The sequence below is a fragment of the Pristiophorus japonicus genome, chromosome 2, assembly GCF_044704955.1.
Source record: "Pristiophorus japonicus isolate sPriJap1 chromosome 2, sPriJap1.hap1, whole genome shotgun sequence".
In the NCBI taxonomy this organism is placed as follows: Eukaryota; Metazoa; Chordata; class Chondrichthyes; family Pristiophoridae; genus Pristiophorus; species Pristiophorus japonicus.
The window spans coordinates 150,425,250-150,444,420 of NC_091978.1; the positions used below are offsets into that span (position 1 = coordinate 150,425,250).

At 45.9% G+C, this 19,171-nt stretch overlaps 1 protein-coding gene across 1 annotated transcript in view; it reads right to left on the minus strand.

Annotated features, from left to right (window-relative positions):
* cep135 (centrosomal protein 135) overlaps positions 1 to 19,171 on the minus strand; it is a 233,192-nt gene that overhangs the window by 100,659 nt on the left and 113,362 nt on the right. The window contains exons 14-16 of the mRNA XM_070869899.1: positions 10,593 to 10,736; positions 4,375 to 4,452; positions 2,262 to 2,413 (exon numbers count right to left, since the gene is read on the minus strand). Coding sequence (XP_070726000.1) covers positions 2,262 to 2,413; positions 4,375 to 4,452; positions 10,593 to 10,736 — 374 coding nt within the window. The remainder of the gene's footprint in view (positions 1 to 2,261; positions 2,414 to 4,374; positions 4,453 to 10,592; positions 10,737 to 19,171) is intronic.

The following is a 19,171-nucleotide window of genomic DNA, read 5'->3' on the forward strand; positions in this document are numbered from 1 at the left end:
GTGAGAAGTGAGGGAGGGGAGGGGGGGTGAGAAGGGAGGGAGGGGAGAGGGGGTGAGAAGGGAGGGAGGGAGGGTGAGAAGGGAGGGAGGGGGGGTGAGAAGGAAGGGAGGGAGGGGAGGCGGGGTGAGAAGGGGAGGGAGGGAGGGGAGGGGGGTGAGAAGGGAGGGAGGGGAGGGTGAGAAGGGGGGGAGGGTGAGAAGGGAGGGAGGGGAGGGGTGGGTGAGAAGGGAGGGAGGGGAGGGGGGTGTGAGAAGGGAGGGAGGGTGAGAAGGGAGGGAGAGGAGGGAGGGGAGGAGGAGGGAGGGGGGGAGGTGAGGAGGAGGAGGAGGGCGAGGAGGAGGAGGAGGGGGGAGGGAGGAGGAGGGCGAGGAGGAGGAGGAGGGAGGAGGGCGAGGAGGAGGAGAAGGGGGGAGGGAGGAGGAGGGGGGAGGGAGTAGGAGGGGGGGGAAGAGAGAGAAAGGAGGGAGGCGGAGGAGGGTGGAGGGAGTAGGAGGGGGGAAGAGAGAGAAAGGAGGGAGTGGGGGGAGAAGGGAGGGGAGTGGGGGGAGAAGGGAGGGGAGTGGGAGAGAAGGGAGGGGGAAGAGAAGGGAGGGGGAGGGAAGGGAGGGGGAGAGAAGGGAGGGGGAGAGAAGGGAGGGGGAGGGAAGGGAGGGGGAGGGAAGGGAGGGGGAGGGAAGGGAGGGGGAGGGAAGGGAGGGGGAGGGAAGGGAGGGGGAGGGAAGGGAGGGGGAGGGAAGGCAGGGGGAGGGAAGGCAGGGGGAGGGAAGAGAGTGGGAGGGAAGGGAGGGGGAGGGAAGAGAGTGGGAGGGAAGGGAGGGGGAGGGAAGGGAGGGGGAGAGAAGGGAGGGGGAGAGAAGGGAGGGGGAGAGAAGGGAGGGGGAGAGAAGGGAGGGGAGAGAAGGGGGAAAAGTAGGGGGGAAGAGAGAGAGAGAGAGAGAGAGAGAGAGAGAAAGAAAGGAGAGGGAGGCTGAATGGGCCGGGCCAGGCCGGGCCCAAGACTTCGAGCTTAGACTTACTGGATTGATAGGTAGGTGGCGTTGGGTCCGGGGGGGTCGGGGAGGGGGATCGGTCGGTCGGAGATCGGTTTGGCGTGTGGGGAGATCAGTCGGGTGGGGGGGGGAGATCGGTCGGGAGCGGAGGTCGGTTGGGGGGGAGGTTGGGAGCGGAGGTCGGTCGGGGAGGGGGGGGGGGGGGGTCGGGAACGGAGGTCGGCTGGGGGGAAGGTCGGGAGCGGGAGTCGGGTCGGGTCTGGAGGAAGCAGGAGCTAGACGTGGGAGGCAGCCTTATCGACGCAGCCCCAGTGAGGCCATTCGGCCAGGGCTAGGGGCTGCGTGCTTCGGGCCCCTCCCACACAGTTTTGGGCGCCTGGAGCTACTGCACATGCGCGCCCACTGTAGCGCGCCTGTGCAGAGGTCCCGGCACTGTTTTCAGCGCAGGGACCTGGCTCCGTCCCCTACAGCTCGTGCTGCGCTGCGCCCAGCTCCAGAGGGCCTGCAGGGTGCCGGAGAATAGATAAGTTTTTTTTAGGCACGAAAAACAGACATCCAGGTCGGGGCTGCGCCGTTCTAGGCGCGGCCGGAAACTTGGGCCCAATATTTCATATCTGAACTGTTCAAAAGGTAAAAATCTCCCTTTTCCAATTTGGGAAAGTGTTTTTGATTTGCAGTTGTTTTGTTGGCTGTGTCAGTTTCAGCTAGCTCACTGGTCCCTGCTGTGCATGTCAGTTTCCAGCAAGCACATTAGCCAGCACGCACAATCAACCCACATCCAGGGGAAATAATTACGCTGCTATGGATAACACCACAAAGCAACCTCAAAGTGACCATTTTCTTCCATGTATATGCTTACCAGCTTTATTAGGTCTGCCAGATAAGCTTTAATGGGCCAGATTTGACTGATCAGTAATATCACAAATGGTATAATTGGCATCCACGCGTTTCATACTGAAGGACTATTAGGCCAAAGCACTCCAGATTAATATTCATTTCCATGAGCAATGGCACAGATCAACCGAAATTGCAGAAGATTGCAACACCCACATGAATACAATATGGCTCATTTGGTCACTATGACTGAAACAAGAATTCACAGGACTGATTGTACTAAGCAGTATCCACTATACCAGTATGCCGAAAAGGACATTAATTGCCAATGAACTTCCTCACAGTACCACTCCTCAACCTGTGCTATTTAAAATGATATTTAGTGATTAGTTTTTCAAACCAACATATAAATGTCATATCACAAAAATAACACCAACCTAACTGAACTCAGCTCTGCCTTCTGATGAGAGGCATCATCATTGGCCTGCAAGAGCTTTTGTGCCTGAAAATTGGTCTTTTCTTCAAGGGTTGTTATATCTTCCTTTTGTGTTGTTACTTTCTTCTTGAGGACGAAGCATTCATTATCAAGCTGCAAAAAATAAAAACAGAAAATACACAACAACAACAATTTGCAGTTATATAGTACTTTCAATGCAAAAAAAACCACCCCACAGCATCTCATAGAGGTTCAAGAAAAAAGAACTCCAGCCTAAAGAAAGGCTATTAGGAGGGGTGAGCCAAACCTTTGTCAAAGAGATGGGTTTTTAGGGAAGGTTTTAAAGGTGGGAGAAGGAAGAGTTGAGGCAGAGAGGTTTAGGGAGCAATTCCTGTGTGTGGAGCCAAGGCGGCTTACTGCAAAGCCGCCAATGGTGGAACAAAGGAACTTTTTGGCACAAGAGACCAGAGTTCTGGGAGTCGGGGAGTTGTAGGGCTGGAAAAGGCAACGGAAATAGCGAGGAGCAAGGCTATGAAGGGATTTAAATACTAGTAGAATCTTAAGTTTGAGATTTTGGGGCACTAGAATCCATTGTAGGTCAACGAGTACAGGGATGATTGATGAGCAGGACATGGTGTGAAATAAGCTACAGCAGCTGAGTTTTTGATGAGCATTAGAATAGTTGTGTCTGGCAGTGACAGAGGTTTGGATGAGGGTTTCAACAGCCGATAGATTGAGGTTGGGGCAGAGGTGAACGATGTTATAGAGGTGGAAGTAGGAGGTCTTTGTGATGAAGAGGATATTGCTTTGAATACTCAGCTCAGGGTCAAATGGATGCCTAGGCTCCAAACAGTTCAGCCTGACACAAAGGTTGCTGAGAGGTTGACTAGGATAAGAGGGAAATATTGTATCAGAATCACATAAGGGCCATTTTGGTTCTGTAGCCTGGTCAGATACCTGATTGGAGAGATTCAAATAAGGAGTTGCGGGAAAGATGGGCACAGGACTGGAGAAGAAAGGTAGATTGAAGACGGGGCCATGGTTTTCAAAGACAGAGGGGCTGAGTTGTTTTTTTGAGGAAGGGAGTAATGATAGCAGTTTTGAAAAGGAGGGAGACAATAACTGAGAAGAACAATTTACAATGTCAACTAGCATGGAGTTAGAAAATGAATTTGGGTAGTAAGCAGTAGTAGAAATGGGGTCCAGGGAGCAGGAAATGGGTCTTATGGATGAGATGTGCTTGCAGAGGGCATGAGGGGAGATGGGAGAGAAACTAGAAAGAGACATGACTTCAGGTTTAGTGCGTGGGGAGCCATGAGGCTTAGTGACAAAGATGTCCAGGAGGTCCTTGCACTTGTTGGGGGGGGGGGGGGGGAGGAAAAGAAGCTGGAGGCTCTGTGTTCTCTGTGATGATCCTGGGCACTTTTGGCAGAGGAGAGTGAGGCCCAATAGCGCTTAATGTGGTTGAGGGAGGATAGATGGGGGCCATACTAAGGGAAATGATGGCTGGGAGAAAGCAATGGGGCAAATCATTAATTTGAAAGGGTGGATGAGCAAATGAAACAATGTCTCAAATAATTGGTGGTATAAAAAGGGTCAATAAAAAATAATTAGTGCTTCTAAGGACCATGCCGAGAGCGCTTTTCATTTTTTATCCAAGATGCCAATATATGGACAAACCAACTGTCACAAGCTTGAAAATGTGCTATTTGACAGGGCAGAATGCACAGTATTTTGACCTGTCAATAAATATCATATTTCGACATGCGTTGTACATGAAACTGGAAATTATTTTGCACATGCACGAATACATTACTGCAATAAACAGTATTTTGAAAAGGAAGACTACAGTTTTAGGTTCAAGTGGGTTGAAGTTCCACGTTTTGTTCCTATTTATTGGGACGACAGCTGGGGAAATATTAATTAATTTCAACCATCATCGCTATGCTGTACTCAGAGGAAATGCTAAAACATGCTGTCTCTCATCCACCCACCACTTCATTCTTCTAAGTAGCTGTTAGAGTAAAATTTCAGTGTTAAAGTATTCAGACTACAAAATGCATCTGGGTTCTCCATGAAGCCATCATTAAGGTTGTTTGCCTTAAGATACTTACTTCACACATTTCAGTTTCTAACTGTGATATCTTCTGTTCCATCTGTTTTGTGTTAAAATCAGCTGTTTCGAGGATGCCCTAGGAAAATAATACATGTTAAATACTTACAATTTGCTCAACTCTAAGAAATCAACCTTTTAATTATTTTCTTTCAGAAAAAAGTTAATTGTTTTTTTATCTTATCAATCACTGAAAATGACTATCAGATATATCCACATCGTTTTGAAACTTTTATATTTTTAACAATTTATTTAGTATCAATTTCTGTGCACATCAAAGGGTAGATGGTTGATGTAGCATAGAATGCAAGGTAAAGCTCCCTTTACTTTGCCTCAATAATACACCTCAGCCTCAAAACTGCATTGATCTGATATTTTCCATTTATCATGCCAGGCATTTTATGGTCTCTCAGGAGCGAGACTGCTATCAATTCGAAGGGACCATGTTCACTCGGAATTGGATTGAGTCTGCCTAAACGAATTTTATATGCTACCCTTAAAGCCAGCAGATACTTTCAGTCCATTGCTCCAGGTCGGATTTGACGGCAGTGTCTATTTTACCACAGCATCCAGTTTACCAATCAGGAATTCTCACTCGTAATGTGAAGCAGAGATCAAGCTCCTGGAGCAGCAGCGACACCAGATATGACCCAGAATGGCAGTGAAGGGCAAGACAGGGGGTAGCTCAGGTTGATTTCTGTGAATCCCACAATAAAAATATAATTTTCCAGTGACATTATTTGAAAGAAGACATCAAGTGGAGGAGATTTATGCAATTAAAAATGAATCCTTAAAAAAAAAAAATTGTTCCTGGGAGGTGGGCATCGCTAGCAAGGCCATCATTTATTATCCATCCCTAATTGCCATTGAGAAGGTGGTGGTGAGCTGCCTTTTTGAACTGCTGCTGTCCATCTGGTGAAGGTACTACCATTGTGCTGTTAGGGAGGGGAGGGGTTTCAGGATTTTGACCCAACGACGATGAAGAAACACTGATATATTTCCACGTCAAGATGGTGTGTAACTTGGAGGGGAACTTGCAGGTGATGGTGCTGCCATGCACCTTGTCCTTCTAGGTGGTAGAGGGGTGCGGGATGCGAGGTGCTGTCGAAGAAGCCATAGCGAGTTAATGCAGTGCATCATGTAGATGGTACATACTGCAACCACGGTGCGCCGGTGGTAGAGGGAGTAAATGTTTAAGGTGGGGAATGGGGGGCAATCACGCAGGCTGCTTTGTCCTGGACGGTGTCGAGCTTTTTGAGTGTTGTTGGAGTTACATTCATCCAGGCAAGTGGAGAGTATTCCATCATACTCCTGACTTGTGGCTTGTAGATCGTGGAAAGTCTTTGACTCAGCGCATAATACCCAGCCTCTGACCTGCTCTTGTGGCCACAGTATTTATGTAGCTGGTCCAGTTAAGTTTGGGTCAATAGCGACCTCCAGGATGTTGATGGTGGGGGATTCGGTGATGGTAATACTGTTGAATTTCAATAGCCGGTGGTTAGATTCTCGCTTGTTGGTGATAGTCATTGCCTGGCACTTGTGTGGCGCGAATGTTACTTGCCACTTATAAGCCCAAGCCTGAATGTCGTCCTGGTCTTGCCACAGTTGGGTATGGACTGCTTCATTATCTGAGGAGTTGTGAATGGAACTGAACACTGTGCAGTCATCAGGCAAAGATTCCTACACGTCTGACCTTATGATGGAGGTAAGGTCATTGATGAAGCAGCTGAAGATGGTTGGGTCGAGGACACTGTCCTGAAAAATTCCTGCAGCGATGTCCTAGAGATGAGATGATTGACCTCCAACAACCACAACCTTCTTCCTTTGTGTTACGTATGGCTCCAGCCAGTGGAGAGTTTCCCCCAATTCCCACTGACTTTAATTTTACTCGGGCTCATTGATGCCACACTCGGTCAAATACTGCCTTGATGTCAAGGGCAGTTACTCTCACCTCACCTGTGGAATTTAGCTCTATTGTCCATATTTGGAAAAAGGCTGTAAAGAGGTCTGGAGCCGAGTGGCCCTGGCGGAACCCAAACTGAGCATTGTTGAGCAGGTTATTGGTGAGTAAGTGCCGTTTGAATGCACGATTGATGATACCTTCCAACACTTTGCTGAAATTGGAGTAGACTGATGAAGTGGTAAGTGGGCGGATTGGATTTGTTCTGCTTTTTGTGAACAGGACATACCTGGGTAGTTTTTCACATTGTCGGGTAGATGCCAGTATTGTAGCTGTATTGGAACAGCTTGGCTAGAGGCGTGGCTAGTTCTTCAGCACAACATCTGGGATATTGTCAGGGTCTTTAACATTTGCTGTATCCAGTGTGCTCAGTCGTTTCTTGATATCATGTGGAGACATTCGAATTGGCTGAAGACTGGCTTCTGTGATGGTGGGGATCTCAGGAGGAGGCCGATATGGATCATCCACTCGGCACTTCTGGCTGAAGATAGTTGCAAACGCTTCAGCCGTGTCTTTTGCATTCACATGCTAGGCTCCACTATCATTGAGGATGAGGATATTCATGAGCCTATGCCTCCTGTTAGTAGTTTAATTGTTCACCGATATTCATGACTGGATGTGGCAGGACTGCAGAACATTGATCTGATCCATTGATTCTGGGATCGCTTAGCTCTGTCTATAAGTACGCTTCTTCCACTGTTTGGTATGCATGCCAGATTGGCACTTCATTGTTAGGTATGCCTAATGCTGCTCCTGGCATGTTCTCTGCACTCCTCATTGAATAGTAATAGTAAGGAAGAACATTAAGCTTGGATGATGTGGAATCTGTATGGGTAGAGCTAGAACACCAAAGGGCAGAAAACGCTAGTGGGAGTTGTGTACAAACCACCAAACAGTAGTAGTGGGGTTGGTAATGGCATCAAACAGGAAATTAGGGATGAATCCAATAAAGGTACAGCAGTTATTATGGGCGACTTTAATTTACATATTGATTGGGCTAACCAAAATGGTAGCAATACGGTGGAAGGGGATTTCCTTGAGTGTATTAGGGATGGTTTTCTAGACCAATATGTTGAGGAACCAACTAGAGGGCTGGCCATCCTAGACTGGGTGATGTGCAATGAGCAAGGGCTAATTAGCAATCTTGTTGTGTGAGGCCCCTTGGGGAAGAGTGACCATAATATGGTAGAATTCTTTATTAAGATGGAGTGTGACAGTTAATTCAGAGACTAAGGTCTTGAACTTAAGGAAAGGTAACTTCGATGGTATGAGACATGAATTGGCTAGAATAGACTGGCAAAGGATACTTAAAGGGTTGACGGTGAATAGGCAATGGCAAACATTTAAAGATCACTTGGATGAACTTTAACAATTGTACATCCCTGTCTGGAAATAACATAAAACGGGAAAGGTGGCTCAACCGTGGCTAACAAGGGAAATTAAGGATAGTGTTAAATCCAAGGAAGAGACATATAAATTGGCCAGAAAAAGCAGCAAACCTGAGGACAGGGAGAATTTTATAATACAGAGGAGGACAAAGGGTTTAATTAGGAGGGGTAAAATAGAGTATGAGAGGAAGCTTGCTGGAAACATAAAAACTGACTGAAAAAGCTTCTATAGGTATGTGAAGAGAAAAAGATTAGTGAAAACAAACATAGGTCCCTTGCAGTCAGATCCAGGTGAATTTATAATGGGGAACAAAGAAATGGCGGACCAGTTAAACAAACACTTTGGTTCTGTCTTCATGAAGGAAGACACAAATAACCTTCCGGAAATACTAAGAGACCGAGGGTTTAGTGAGGAGGAACTGAAGGAAATCCTTATTAGGCAGGAAATTGTGTTAGGGAAATTGATGGGATTGAAGGCCGAAAAATCCCTGGGGCCTGATGGTCTGCATCCCAGAGTACTTAAGGAAGTAGCCCTAGAAATAGTGGATGCATTGGTGATCATTTTCCAACAGTCTACCAAATCTGGATCAGTTCTTATGGACTGGAGGGTAGCTAATGTAACACCACTTTTTAAGAAAGGAGGGAGAGAGAAAACGGATAACTATAGACCGGTTAGCCTGACATCGGTAGTGGGGAAAATGTTGGAATGAATTATTAAAGATGAAATAGCAGCACATTTGGAAAGCAGTGACAGGATCGGTCCAAGTTAGCATGGATCTATGAAAGGGAAATCCTGCTTGATAAATCTTCTAGAATTTTTTGAGGATGTAACTGGTAGAGTGGACATGGGAGAACCAGTGGATGTGGTGTCTTTGGACTTTCAAAAGGCTTTTGACAAGGTCCCACACAAGAGATTGGTGTTCAAAATTAAAGCACATGGTTTTGGGGGTAGTGTACTGACGTGGACAGAGAATTGTTTAGCAGACAGGAAGCAGAGAGTCGGGATAAATGGGTCCTTTTCAGAATGGCTGGCAGTGACTAGTGGGGCGCCGCAGGGCTCAGTGCTGGGACCCCAGCTATTTACAATATACATTAATGATTTGGATGAGGGAATATCTCCAAGTTTGCAGATGACACTAAGCTGGGTGATGGTGTGAGCTGTGAGGAGGGCGCTAAAAGGCTGCAGTGTGACTTGGACATGTTAGGTGAGTGGGCAAACGCGTGGCAGATGCAGTATAATGTGGATAAATGTGAGGTTATCCACTTTGGTGGCAAAAACACGAAGGCAGAATAGTATCTGAATGACGACAGATTGGGAAAAGGGGAGTTGCAACGAGACCTGGGTGTCATGGTACATCAACCATTGAAAGTTGGCATGCAGGTACAGCAGGCGGCGAAGAAGGCAAATGGTCTGTTGGCCTTCATAGATAGGGGATTTGAGTATAGGAACAGTGAGGTCTTACTGCAGTTGTACAGGGTCTTAGTGAGGCCTCACATGGAATATTATGTTCAGTTTTGGTCTCTTAATCTGAGGAAGGATGTTCTTGCTATTGAGGGAGTGAAGCGAAGATGCACCAGACTGATTTCCAGGATGGCAGGACTGACATATGAGGAGAGACTGGGTCGACTAGGCTTATATTCACTGGAATTTAGAAGGATGAAAGGGGATCTCATAGAAACATATAAAATTCTGACGGGACTGGACAGGTTAGATGCAGGAAGAATGCTCCCGATGTTGGGGAAGTCCAGAACCAAGGGACATAATCTAAGGATAAGGGGTAAGCCATTTAGGACTGAAATGAGGAGAAATTTCTTCACTCAGAGAGTTGTTAACCTGTGGAATTCCCTACCGCAGAGAGTTGTTGATGCCAGTTCATTGGATATATTCAAGAGGGAGTTAGATATGGCCCTTTTAGCTAAAGGGATCAAGGGGTATGGAGAGGAAGCAGGAAAGGGGTACTGAGGTGATGATCAGCCATGATCTTATTGAATGGTGGTGCAGGCTCGAAGGGCCGAATGGCCTACTCCTGCACTTATGTTCTATGTTTCTATGTCCTGTCCCGCTGGCAGGACAGACCCATGCATGGTGGTCGAGGAATCTGGGACATTAGCTTAACGGTATAATTCTGCCAGATGACTATGTCAGGCTGTTGATTGACTGCTCTCCCAATTTTCGCACAAGTCCCCAGATGTTCACGAGGACTTTGCAGGGTCGACTGGGCTGGGTGCGCTGTTGTCATGTCCAAAGCCGGTGCCGAGGTTGATGCCAGGTGGTCCGTCTGGTTTTATTATTATTGTTTTTTGTAACGGTTTGTTTCAACTGAGTGGCGTGCGATGCCATTTCAGAGGGCTGTCAACCACATTGCTGTGGGTCTGGAGTCACATATAGGCCAGACCAGGTACAGACGGCAGATTTCCTTCCCTAAAGGACATTAGTGAACCAGATGGTTTTAGGTTTTCTTCCAGATTTATTTAATGAACTGAATTTAAATGGTGGGATTTGAACACACGTCTCTCAATCATTAGTCCAGGTCTCTGGATTACCAGTCCAGTAACATAACCACTATGGTACCACTCCCGTTACTATGAGACATGGAGAAAATACATGTGACCCTTTCAAAATAAAACGGAAAATGTGAGCGATATATTCAGTGGAACAAATTGAATATAAATAAGTGAACCCAACCACTGACAGATAACACTATTGTACAGTACACGTAAGGATAGGTCCCTCTAGTGGCAGTGTTTGTCAATTAAACAGCTTTAAAAACAAGAGCGAAATGATCATGCCTCATCAATTTAAGTAATTAAAATTTTTTAAGTAGTAGCTCAGGTTTTTTTTCAGTCACTCAGTTTTATTTATTTAAATACCTTCATTCTCTCTCTCAGGCTGTCTTTCTCAGCTGTCATTCTCTTCAGATCTGCTTTAGCTTCAGCCTTTTCTTCTTCTACACGCATGTGACATATTGGTGATATTAGCACTTCCCTTTTTAATTTGTTCAACTCATCTTGATTCTGGAAGTAATTCACATTTAAGGCAAGCAGGGAAAAAAATTCATGTTTTGCAATAGACTTCAAATTATTTAAATTAGTTCATTCATAGGTAAGTACGATAAGCGATAGCCACTTAGATACTGATAGTTCAATGTTGTGCATTGCATTGGTGATGCATATTGGACGCAAGTAATCCCCAGGGAGTTTACGTGTGGGGCATGCTGTGCACCCTCTGCACACCATAATCAGCTGAAGAAATGTCTGTTGTGCTGAGGGCTTGAATACCAGGCATGGGGCAGGGTCATTAAGGTTCTCAAAATTATGTAAATTATGGCCCTATGATGTGTTCACACGGCCTGAACAGTGCCGCAGATGCTTAGTGCACATCTTAAACTGGTGCTGCATGGTAGGCCAGTTCAACCATGTTGAGTCCCCATTCTTAAATGGGAATCTCTTGGTAGCTGTATGTTGACCTAATGATTTGACTGCCTATTCAATGAATGATTTGTTTTCTGTACTGAAACAAATTTCACTTCGCATCTTACTTCCCATCTGGGGATGTTTGCCAAGAGAACTGTAATTGTGTGGGGTCAAAACAGGATCTCACTTAGCACCCTTGCCTATCTGCAGTTTCCAGAGGAGAAAAGGGGTGATTGGATCACACAATAATTAAGGGTGGGTGTGGCATTTGAACTATCTCAGTTCATCCTTCCAAACTAACCCTAAAGTTTCACCATTGCAACATCTGATTGGTTACAGGGGTTTTGTCTCTACTACTCTATTTGGATGATTAGGAGTACGATGGGTGATGAACTGAAATCCCCGTGTGGCAAACTGTAAAACTGAATTTAACGCATCTGGTAAATTATGGCCTCGCACCAAGGAAATTGATCAAAGCTGCCAGAGTGTCCTAAAAATCTAACTGGTGCACTATTGTCCTTCAGGAAAGGGAACCTGCCACCTGTACCTAGTCTGGATGACACATGCCACTGCACCTTAAAGCCCACTGAAGTGGCCAAGCACACCATTCAGTTGAAAAACAATTGCTACAGAACACAATCATGAGAAATGCCAGACAACGACCTAGCCATCAGATCAGGACAAAATTCAGGGAATCTCAACCCAGTTAACTTTGCAAAGTCCATCTCATTAACATCTGGGGAATGGTGTTCAAGTTGGGAGAGCTGTTCCAGACTCATGAACCAGCAGTCTGGCATAATTATACTCAAGAGTCATATCCATCAGCCAATTTCCCAGACGCCTCCTGTACCAACTAATGACTCCATGATCCTGAGATAAAGATTGCATTTGTTGTCAGCCCTTTAAGGTCAGTAGCTGAAGGAGCCTCCATGTTGGCCCCTCCAGTCAGCCGGTTACAGCTCCTTTAATTCCTTCTCACTTGTGCTCTATGCTTCACTAAGTATGCCCTCCTGCAACTCACTCACAGTTCATCCTGGAGTGGGTATATCTGGTCAAGTGATTGCTGTTGTAGAAGAGGGTGAAGTTGGGTGTGTGAAATGCAAGGATGAGGCCAGATATTGGATTCCGCCACCACCTGTTCTTAGACATCTAGAATAGCAGAACATATTTTGGAATGTTCCCTTAAAAGAGAACTTGCATGCTAAGATATTCTAGTCTGTTAAACTCGCATGTGAGCATGCATGCGTGTGAGAGAATGAATGAATGAATAAAAAGCAAAGGATGATACTAGCCATGAACTTAGGCAGAGGCTTCTGACTTTCTCCTCCCCCACTCCTTCTACTGCCTCTAAGCCTGGAATCAACAGAGCCCGCTCCTTCTAAGGAGCCAAGGGTCTTTGTGAAATGATCCCTCTCTGCTCTTCATGTGCTGCCATGTGTTATTTGTGGCTTTTTCCTGCAAGCACATAGAAAAGGGATATATTTTAGGATGAGGAACTTGAGAAATGTGCATCATTCAAGGGGAAGGCACCAGCAGCCAGGTTCATGGCACCGTGGCTGGCTCTGCTCCACAGAAGGGCGGGAAAAAGAGTGGGAGAGCTATAGTGATAGGGGACTCTATTGTAAGGGGAATAGATAGGAGTTTCTGCGGCCGCAACCGAGACTCCAGGATGGTATGTTGCCTCCCTGGTGCAAGGGTCAAGGATGTCTCGGAGCGGCTGCAGAGCATTCTGGAGAGGGAGGGTGAACAGCCAGTTGTCGTGGTACATGCAGGTACCAACGATATAGGTAAGAAACGGGAAGAGGTCCGACAAGCTGAATTTAGGGAGCAAGGAGTTAAATTAAAAAGTAGGACGTCAAAAGTAGTAATCTCTGGATTGCTACCAGTGCCACGTGCTAATCAGAGTAGAGGGAGCAGGATAGTTAGAATAAATACGTGCTTGAGCAGTGGTGCAAGAGGGAGGGATTCAAATTCCTGGGACATTGGAACCAGTTCTGGGGGAAGTGGGACCTGTACAAAAGGGACGGTCTGCACTTGGGCAGGACTGGAACTGATGTCCTGGGGGTAACATTTGCTCATGCAGTTCGGGAGTGTTTAAACTAATATGGCAGGGGGATGAGAACCTATGCAGCGAGACAGGGCGAAGTAATATGGAGTCAGAAACAGATGGTAGAAAAGTAAAAAGCAATAGTGGAAGACCTAGTAAACAAAGGCAAGAAACAAAAAGGGCCACACTACATCATAATTCTAAAAGGACAAAGGCTTTGTGTCTTAATGCAAGGAGTATCCGTAATAAGGTGGACGAATTAACTGTGCAAATAGATGTTAACAGATAGGATGTGATTGGGATTACAGAAACGTGGCTCCAGGATGATCAGGGCTGGGAACTCAACATCCAAGGGTATTCAACATTCAAGAAGGATAGAATAAAAGGAAAAGGAGGTGTGGTAGCATTGCTGGTTAAAGAGGAGATTAATGCAATAGTTAGGAAGGACATTAGCTTGGATGATGTGGAATCTATATGGGTAGAGCTGCAGAACACCAAAGGTCAAAAAACGTTAGTGGCAGTTGTGTACAGACCTCCAAACAGTAGTAGTGATGTTGGGGAGGGCATCAAACAGGAAATTAGGAGTGCATGCAATGGGTGACTTTAATATGCATATAGATTGGGCTAACCAAACTGGAAGCAATACAGTGGAGGATTTCCTGGAGTGCATAAGGAATGGTTTTCTAGACCAGTATGTCGAGGAACCAACTAGGGGGGTGGTCATCTTAGACTGGGTGTTGTGTAATGAGAGAGGATTAATTAGCAATCTCATTGTGCGAAGCCCCTTGGGGAAAAGTGATCATAATATGGTGGAATTCTACATTAGGATCGAGAATGAAACAGCTAATTCAGAGACCATGGTCCAGAACTTAAAGAAGGGTAACTTTGAAGGTATGAGGCGTGAATTGGCTAGGATAGATTGGCGAATGATACTTAAGGGGTTGACAATGGATGGGCAATGGCAGACATTTAGAGACCGCATGGATGAACAACAACAATTGTACATCCCTGTCTGGCGTAAAAATAAAAAAGGGAAGGTGGCTCAACCGTGGCTATCTAGGGAAATCAGGGATAGTATTAAAGCCAAGGAAGTGGCATACAAATTGGCCAGAAATAGCAACGAACCCGGGGGACTGGGAGAAATTCAGAACTCAGCAGAGGAGGACAGGGAAAATAGAGAACGAGAGGAAGCTTGCAGGGAACATTAAAATGGACTGCAAAAGCTTCTATAGATATGCAAAGGGAAAAAGGTTAGTAAAGACAAACATAGGTCCCCTGCAGTCAGAATCAGGGGAAGTCATAACGGGGAACAAAGAAATGGCAGACCAATTGAACAAGTACTTTGGTTCGGTATTCACTAAGGAGGACACAAACAACCTTCCGGATATAAAAGGGGTCGGAGGGTCTAGTAAGAAGGAGGAACTGAGGGGAATCCTTATTAGTCCGGAAATTGTGTTGGGGAAATTGATGGGACTGAAGGCCGATAAATCCCCAGGTCCTGATGGTCTGCATCCCAGAGTACTTAAGGAGGTGGCCTTGGAAATAGCGGATGCATTGACAGTCATTTTCCAATATTCCATAGACTCTGGATCAGTTCCTATCGAGTGGAGGGTAGCCAATGTAACCCCACTTTTTAAAAAAGGAGGGAAGATAGAAAACAGGGAATTATCCACCGGTCAGCCGGACATCGGTAGTGGGTAAAATGATGGAATCAATTATTAAGGATGTCATAGCAGCGCATTTGGAAAGAGATGACATGATAGGTCCAAGTCAGCATGGATTTGTGAAAGGGAAATCATACTTGTCAAATCTTCTGGAATTTTTTGAGGATGTTTCCAGTAGAGTGGACAAGGGAGAACCAGTTGATGTGGTGTATTTGGACTTTCAGAAGGCTTTCGACAAGGTCCCACACAAGAGATTAATATGCAAAGTTAAAGCACATGGGATTGGGGGTAGTGTGCTGACGTGGATTGAGAACTGGTTGGCAGACAGGAAGCAAAGAGTAGGAGTAAATGGGGACTTTTCAGAATGGCAGGCAGTGACTAGTGGGGTACCGCAAGGTTCTGTGCTGGGGCCCCAGCTGTTTACATTGTACATTAATAATTTAGACGAGGGGATTAAATGTAGTATCTCCAAATTTGCAGATGACACTAAGTTGGGTGGTAGTGTGAGCTGCGAGGGGGATGTTATGAGGCTGCAGAGTGACTTGGATAGGTTAGGTGAGTGGGCAAATGCATGGCAGATGAAGGATAATGTGGATAAATGTGAGGTTATCCACTTTGGTGGTAAAAACAGAGAGACAGACTATTATCTGAATGGTGACAGATTAGAAAAAGGGGAGGTGCAACGAAACCTGGGTATCATGGTACATCAGTCATTGAAGGTTGGCATGCAGGTACAGAAGACGGTTAAGAAAGCAAATGGCATGTTGGCCTTCATAGCGAGGGGATTTGAGTACGGGGCAGGGAGGTGTTACTACAGTTGTACAGGGCCTTGGTGAGGCCACACCTGGAGTATTGTGTACAGTTTTGGTCTCCTAACTTGAGGAAGGACATTCTTGCTATTGAGGGAGTGCAGCGAAGGTTCACCAGACTGATTCCCGTGATGGCGGGACTGACATATTAAGAAAGACTGGATCAACTGGGCTTGTATTAACTGGAGTTCAGAAGAATGAGAGGGGATCTCATAGAAACGTTTAAAATTCTGATGGGTTTAGACAGGTTAGATGCAGGAAGAATGTTCCCAATGTTGGGGAAGTCCAGAACCAGGGGTCACATTCTAAGGATAAGGGGTGAGCCATTTAGGACAGAGATGAGGAGAAACTTCTTCACCCAGAGAGTGGTGAACCTGTGGAATTCTCTACCACAGAAAGTTGTTGAGGCCAATTCACTAAATATATTCAAAAAGGAGTTAGATGTAGTCCTTACTACTAGGGGGATCAAGGGTTATGGCGAGAAACCAGGAATGGGGTACTGAAGTTGCATGTTCAGCCATGAACTCATTGAATGGCGGTGCAGGCTCGAAGGGCCGAATGGCCTACTCCTGCACCTATTTTCTATGTTTCTATGTTTCTAAGTGCCCAGCACAGCAGTCACCTCTGTGAGCTGGTGAACATGCAGCATGCAGGTACTTTGTGTTGGCAATGTGCTTGATGTTCGTTGCATACTACCTTTAATGAGACACTCGGCAAACACATTGACACGGCAGAAATATACAGCGCTGTAGTGATACATGGGCATTTCTCTGCATTTGCAAAGTACAGAATGTTTACCAGAGTGCTGACCATTTTCTCATTGTGATGCTTCACCAAGTTGTGTAATTTAGCAACAGGTGAGCTTCCGAAGACCAGCAAGTTCTTCCTCACTTGTCCCAGGTTTGCTGCACAGGTGAAATAGCTTTCACCCATCTCCATCCATGCTGTTCGAGACCCGCGCTTGACTGGAGAATGAGTCCATAAAGGTCCACCCTTCTGTGCTTCATTGAATTAAGAATTTCTAACTTATGTCCTTGCTGCAGCCATTTTGACAGAACAGTTTTAAGCATGACCAGCTGCCCCTCTAAAAGCTGATGTCGGATAACCTGCCCTCTGACTCGAAGACTAGAAAGAAAGACTTGCATTTATATAGCATCTTTCATGACCACCAGACATCCCAAAGCACTTTACAGAAAATAGGTGCAGGAGTAGGCCATTCGGCCCTTCGAGCCTGCACCGCCATTCAATAAGATCATGGCTGATCATTCCCTCAGTACCCCTTTCCTGCTTTCTCTCCATACCCCTTGATCCCCTTAGCCATAAGGGCCATATCTAACTCCCTCTTGAATATATCCATTGAACTGGCATCAACAACTGTCTGCGGCAGAGAATTCCACAGGTTAACAACTCTCTGAATGAAGAAGTTTCTCTTCATCTCAGTCCTAAATGGCCTACCCCTTATCCTAAGACTATGTCCCCTGGTTTTGGACTTCCCCAACATCGGGAACATTCTTCCTGCATCTAACCTGTCCAGTCCCGTCAGAATCTTATACGTTTCTATGAGATCCCCTCTCATTCTTCTAAACTGCAGTGCATAAAGGCCTAGTTGATCCAGTCTCTCCTCATATGATAGTCCAACCATCCCTGGAATCAGTCTGGTGAACCTTCGCTGTGAGGAATAAGTGAAGAATATAATTGCCCTCAAGTTTTATACAATGCCGTCATTTGTTTGCAACTTGCAGTCCCACATTGTGCAAATGTATGCTTATTTCCCTGGGAACTGCCATAAGTCTTTCATTCTAAGCCAATCCACCATGCCAGCACTGACTCAGAAAGGCAAGTCTTCGAGTAGCACCTCAGGGGTTGAGATTATCCTCTGTATCCATCGCTTATGATACCTGTGTAGTATTCCAGGACATGAGCTGAGCACCTCTATAATAGAAGTTTGTCAATACAACAAAGTAATAAATGACTGGCATTTATGCCAAGTTCCTAGATTGATCTGGGGACATCCTGGAACATAATCCAGCTAGAGTCTCAATGATGGTGGTTGTGCATTGTCTGCTGCACAATTTCGCCTTACAAAGAGACCTCACCATGGAGGCCATATTCGGCAGCACCAGCCTGAAGAGAATGCAGAGAATAATCCATTAACAGCTGCAAGAAATTTGTGCCAAGTTCACATATAGGAGACGTCCTCCTAATTTCCACATCTAGCCAATGTAGCAATAATCCTCCTGGGTAGATATTCCCTCCACAAAGATTTAATAATCTACAGGCCCATCTCTTGTACTACATATCAGCTGATGAAAGCAACCTTAGAACCTTTCCAAGAGCAATGACTGCACATACAACTTCACTGCCATTGTAATTTTACTGTGTCCGTGCCTTGTGCTTCTTACATTACCCCTTTTTTTTAAACACAAGGAAGTTGTCATTGAACAATACAGCGTGCTATAGATGGACTTACAGCCCATCTTCCCCTTATCTGCCTATATCGGTTAAGATCACAATCGCCCTTACATTTTATGCTATGGTCATTTGTTTGCAATCAGCAGCCGTTACTCAATGGGTAGCAATCTCGCCTCTTGAGTCTGAAGGTCGTGGGGTCAAGTCCCATTGTAGAGATTTGAGCACAAAATCTAGACCGACACGCCAGAGTGCTGCACTTTTGGAGGTGCAGATGAGACATCTGCCCTCTCAGATGGACGTAAAAGATCCCATGATACTATTTCAACGAAGAGCAGGGGAGTTCTCCTGGTCAATATTTTCCCCTCAACCAACATCACTAAAACAAATTATCTGGTCAGATTGCTGTTTGTGAGAACTTGCTGTTCACAATTGGTTGACGCGTTTCTTACAATACAACAATGAGTGCACTTCAAAGTACTTAATTGCCTGTAACACAATCTGAGATGTCCTGAGGGCATGCACGTCTTTATTTTTTGCTGCCAGGTGTGAGATGTATGTTCTTAACCCTAGCCTTGTGATTTTCCTCGGTGCTATCTAATTGGGATGAGTGGATGAGGTGGCTGGCTGCTGTACTGCGATCGGTGCCTCCTGGCCTCAAGATGGCTCTGTAGTTACGGCAGCTAAGATGAACATGCTTCAGGCTGCACCTCCTGTACTGTGGCAAAGGCAGTGTGGCCCCAGGTCCCTTTGACACATATGTAGTCATTGGCGTCAGTTGGTGAGAGAGCCTATGTGTGCTGCCATTCTGAATGCGTTTCCCACAATCATAGGCAGTCCCTCGGAATCGAGGAAGACTTGAATTGGGTCTGTGATGGATCCGTTGGTAAGGATCATAGTCTGCATGTCGTCGTGAAGCAGGCGGAGGATGGTGACGAACTTTTGTGGATATTCGAAACGGAGGAGGACACTCCATAGACCCTCGCGGTTGACAGTGTCAAAGGCCTTTGTAAGGTCAAAGGGGGCCATGTATAAGGATGCTGTTCTCTTCATTTTTCCTGCAGCTGTCGTGCTGCAAAAATCATGTCTATTGTGCCCCGTAGGGGA